Source organism: Asparagus officinalis, chromosome 3 (assembly GCF_001876935.1).
Source record: "Asparagus officinalis chromosome 3, Aspof.V1, whole genome shotgun sequence".
Taxonomy (NCBI): Eukaryota; Viridiplantae; Streptophyta; class Magnoliopsida; order Asparagales; family Asparagaceae; genus Asparagus; species Asparagus officinalis.
Genome location: NC_033796.1, coordinates 78082705 through 78087190, shown reverse-complemented (window position 1 = coordinate 78087190; position 4486 = coordinate 78082705). Strand labels below are relative to the sequence as shown.

General features: G+C 34.0%; 1 protein-coding gene across 1 annotated transcript; it reads left to right on the top strand.

Moving 5' to 3' along the window:
* On the top strand, positions 1851–3144 carry LOC109832346 (heavy metal-associated isoprenylated plant protein 7-like). The gene is made up of 3 exons (XM_020399748.1): positions 1851–1958; positions 2306–2387; positions 2496–3144. Exons 1-3 carry the CDS (start codon positions 1947–1949, stop codon positions 3002–3004), a joined length of 603 nt encoding a protein of 200 aa, XP_020255337.1. The 5' UTR covers positions 1851–1946; the 3' UTR covers positions 3005–3144.

Below are 4486 nucleotides of genomic sequence, written 5' to 3'. Positions count from 1 at the left end.
ATATTTAGAAAAAGCGTAAGAAAGAATTTCCAGATTGGTTCAGAATTGATGTAAGTGTCGTATAATTAAATTTTGAACTTTCATAATATAACTTTAAGTTAAACTTGTCCTAAATATTCTCTGATATTGTTTGGCTTAGGTTAAAAAATCACTTCTTGATAGCACTATATTATCAGATGAAATTATTATTCATGCACAACATCCTTACCAAAAAGTAAGACGTTATAATAAATGTCTCATCAACAGGTATAAGTTTCAAATGCTAGAGACCGATGATAGGAGGGTGACCCAGAACAGTGGGGTCATGGGTTGTTTTGCTCAAGAATATTTTTAAGTATAAGAGATCAGATGTAAAACCCCATAAATTTGAAAATATTGTGATAAATAGTGATAAATGAGTTTTTATTATGATAAATATCATTTATTGAGAAATGAGTATGTTAGTAATCGATTTTAGATTGATTAAGTATGTATATGAGAGTAAATGAGTGAAAACATGCACACCCATGCACAAACTGTAAATCAGTTCTGTGATCTGGTCGGTCGATCGACCTAAGCTGATCGGTCGACTGATTATACCCAATCGGTCGACCAATGCATTATGGTCAGTTGACCGATGGGGCTATATCAAGTTTTCCCAGTTTGACTTGGTTTCGGGTTTTGTTGATTTGTTTCGGGTTTACCCGTATATATATATAAGAATATACACCCGAAAATTCTCCTTTTCATCATATTTTCTAAACCCAAGCGGCTACCCTCTCCCCTCAAACCCTAGATCATATTTTGGTAACATTTTGAGAGCTTTGCGAAGCAAATATCGAAAAGAGGGTGAGATCGTCAGTGTTTGGCGAAGGAGGATTAGTTTTCTTGCATTCTTGGGGATTCCAGCACATTTTGAGGTGAGTTTCATTTCCTCCAGTCCCATCCCCATTTTAATTAGTTTTTATTGAGTTTTATCTGATTTTATTGGGCCTTAAAACCTAATTTAAGTAAAAAGATTACTCTTTTAAACTATAAGATACAAATATTTGATCTTTTTGCTTTCAAAAGTTATAAACGAATTCTCTGAATTGGATTTAAGGTCAGAAATAAATTTTAACATGGATTTTGTCAAAGATTTGTGGTTTGCATGACGTTTCATACGAACATGACTATGTTAGGGTTAATATAATCCACTTAACTATATTAATTATGTTTCATGTAGTTAATTGAATCCTAATCACATTAAACAAGTTTAATTATATATGTTTTACGTGAAGATCTCGTTTTGTAGTATTATAGATTGAAAACCTACACTGTAACTCACTCTCATGTTCTGCTCGGGTTGGTCGACCGAAGCAAAGGAGTCGGTCGATCGATCCCACATGTTTTGCCTTGTGCATGGTTTGTGCATATCGTCGGTCGACTGATGAAGATACATCAGTCGACCGGTCTGTGTAAATTTGTGAATTAGTCATTTTTGTCATGTGAGTTGATTGTGAACCCGAAGTATGAGTCGCACATCGAGATACATGCATCGTGATTTCCGGATTAGACCAAACTCTATGATGCATCGTGATTTCCGGATTAGACTAATATGCCTATACATCGAGCCATATATTTCCGGATTAGGCTAATATGCCTACACTCTATGATGCATTGTGAAAAATAGATTGGTTTTTGCAATTAAATGTCTAAAAGGGTTTGTTTTGAAAATTTATCCTACATCTTAATCAGATGAAATGTCACATCTTAATCAATGTCACATCTTTCACAGTTAATCAGCGTTGGAGATATATGGCTCCCTGTGGCAGCTAAGGACATTAATGTAGTTTTATCTGCAATATTTAATTCAAAAAACACTTGACTTAAATAGGTCAACTGACCTCCCTCTCTTTTAATTGGTTCTCTCCTTTTTCACTTTCTTGTGATCTTCTCTAAGATTGGGGAGTTGGTCTGATCAAGAAATGCCGCACAAGGTACCATTTCTCAATCTTCATTATTAGAAATTATTCTTATTATTTTTTACATTAAATAATTTGACTAACCCATTATAGAATGAACTTATACTTCATGTCATCTAACATCATCTTAATTACTTTCTTTTGGGATGTCCATAGAGGTACGAACATAAAATCCTAAAATTATGGTTTCTCTGTTTGACTCTCTTGGAATGCAATTTTGTTCAGTAACGTCCATATCTCAATCCTTTATTTCTTAATGAGTTGTTGCCATAAAATTATATATCCGATTATTGAAAATCATTACTTTCAATTTGTGTTCACCCATGAGCATGCCATAACTCATAACATATTGGTCATCATAGGTCTCCACTATAATCTTGAAGGTTGATCTAGATTGTCAACGTTGCTACAAAAAGATCAGCGAAACAATATGCAAGCTCGAAGGTAATCAACAATCATAATTTCACAATAAAAAAGCACCATTGTTTTCTTCAAAGAAAACCACTTGTATCAAAAAGTCTTGACTTGTTTATATGAATTCTACTTCTTGAGTGCGAGAGAACATCCAAACCATCGAATTCGACGAGAAGAACAACACGGTAACAATCTCTGGGCGGTTCGATCCGAAAAAGCTCAGCAAGAAGCTCTGCTGCGGAGCTAGCAATGTCATCAAGGACATTCAAATTATAGAGAAGAAGGAGAAGGGGGAGCCTAAATCGGATGAACCAAAGGACAAGATCAAGGAGACCAAGAAAGATGACCCTAAGAACGGTGAGTCCAAGGATGGCAACCTCAAGGATGATCCTGTAAAGTCTGAACCGGTCATCGAGTCCCAAGAGCCCGAGTTAGGTTGCCGACCGGTTAGGCCAAGTTTTGGTTGCAACTGCGCTTGCAGGCCGTGGTACGAGGGGTGTTGTGGAAAATGTTGTTGGTGTTGGAGGGGTAATGGCTGCCGCCGGCTGAATCTATCGGTGCACCGCCTTGTCGAGGATATGAGAGTTGCCAGTTCGTTATTGAGGAGGAGCCTCAACCTCCGTGCACTATCATGTAATTTAGCATAATTAATATTTGTTTGAGGGTATTTTGTGAAAAAATGTTGGTGAATAAATCTTAAACTTGTACGTATAGTGAGACTTCATAGTGACTCTATAATTGGTTTCATCAGTCATTATCATGTTTAATCGGACCACATAACTTTAAATTTTGTTGTCGATTGATGTGGATTGAGGAGCAACCAAGGTAGTAACGTTGTTTGTTACAAACTTAGCTGCCGGCATAATAATAGTGTCATGTATCATATCTCTATTTTTATGTAAAATGAGATAATTATTAAAGTGGAATAATTTTTCGTTAGTGGGATATTTTAGTAGGATAAATAGGAACAATTTTGTAAAGCGGTATATTTTGATAAAATAACGTGGGATAAATTTTTATAATCATGAAATATATATTTATGCATTTTGAATATTTTTATAATCATGAAATATATATTTATGCATTTTGAATATATAAATACTATTTATGTATTTTAAACTTACTATTATTAATTGATAATATATAAATACTATTTATGTATTTTAAACTTACTATTATTAATTGATAATTGCTTACAAGAATGTTCTTACTATTAAATAACTTTTGGTTAGACTATATGATATTGACAATTATTATTATAATGATGGTCTAATGATGCAGGTGACAACCACAATAGGAAAGAAGTAAAGAAAAAAAGGAAATATAAAAAATAACAAATAACAAAATAAATATGAGTTCTAGTTTTGTACCACCTAGTTCTAAGCTAAAACTTGGAATAATTTGAGAGACTAGAACTCTCATATTTTGTATAGAAAAATAAAAAATGTGGGATAATTTTGTACCATTATCTCAATTCTAGTTTTGTTAGAATTCTACTTGATTAACACTGTAAAATTTTGTTCTAGTTTTAGTTCTATGTAACTAAAACATTAAAAATTTATCTTACAGATTATCCCAATTCCAATTTTAAGTTCTAGGTGACTAACCACACTACAAGAAATTACATCTTTAACGAAGGGATTTCCCTTCGTTAAAAAGCTGAAAACCTTCGTTATTGAATGCTAACGACGGGGAAAAATCCCTTCGTCACCCGTCGTTGAAGCCCTCTTCGCTAAAGGGTCACGAAGGGATATACTACCCGTCGTTATAGAGTCTATTATGACGGAACATATTACCGTCATTAATATTTACGACGGTAATTATCACCGTCGTTACTATCAGTCACGGGGATATTTTCCCGTCGTTACCATCAGTGACGGGATATTTTCCCGTCGTTACCATTAGTTACAGGGATATTTTCTCGTCGTTACCATTAGTTACGGGGATATTTTCCCATCGTTGAAGACTAATTAATAACGGTTGGATACCGTCATAAAAGTCTTTATAATGGGTAATTAGTCACCCATCAATGACGGTGCTTTTCCTTCGTTGATGAATAAAATATGGTTTATAAAACCGTCATTGTAGACTACAAATTTCTAATATACATTAATAATAATTTTTCCATT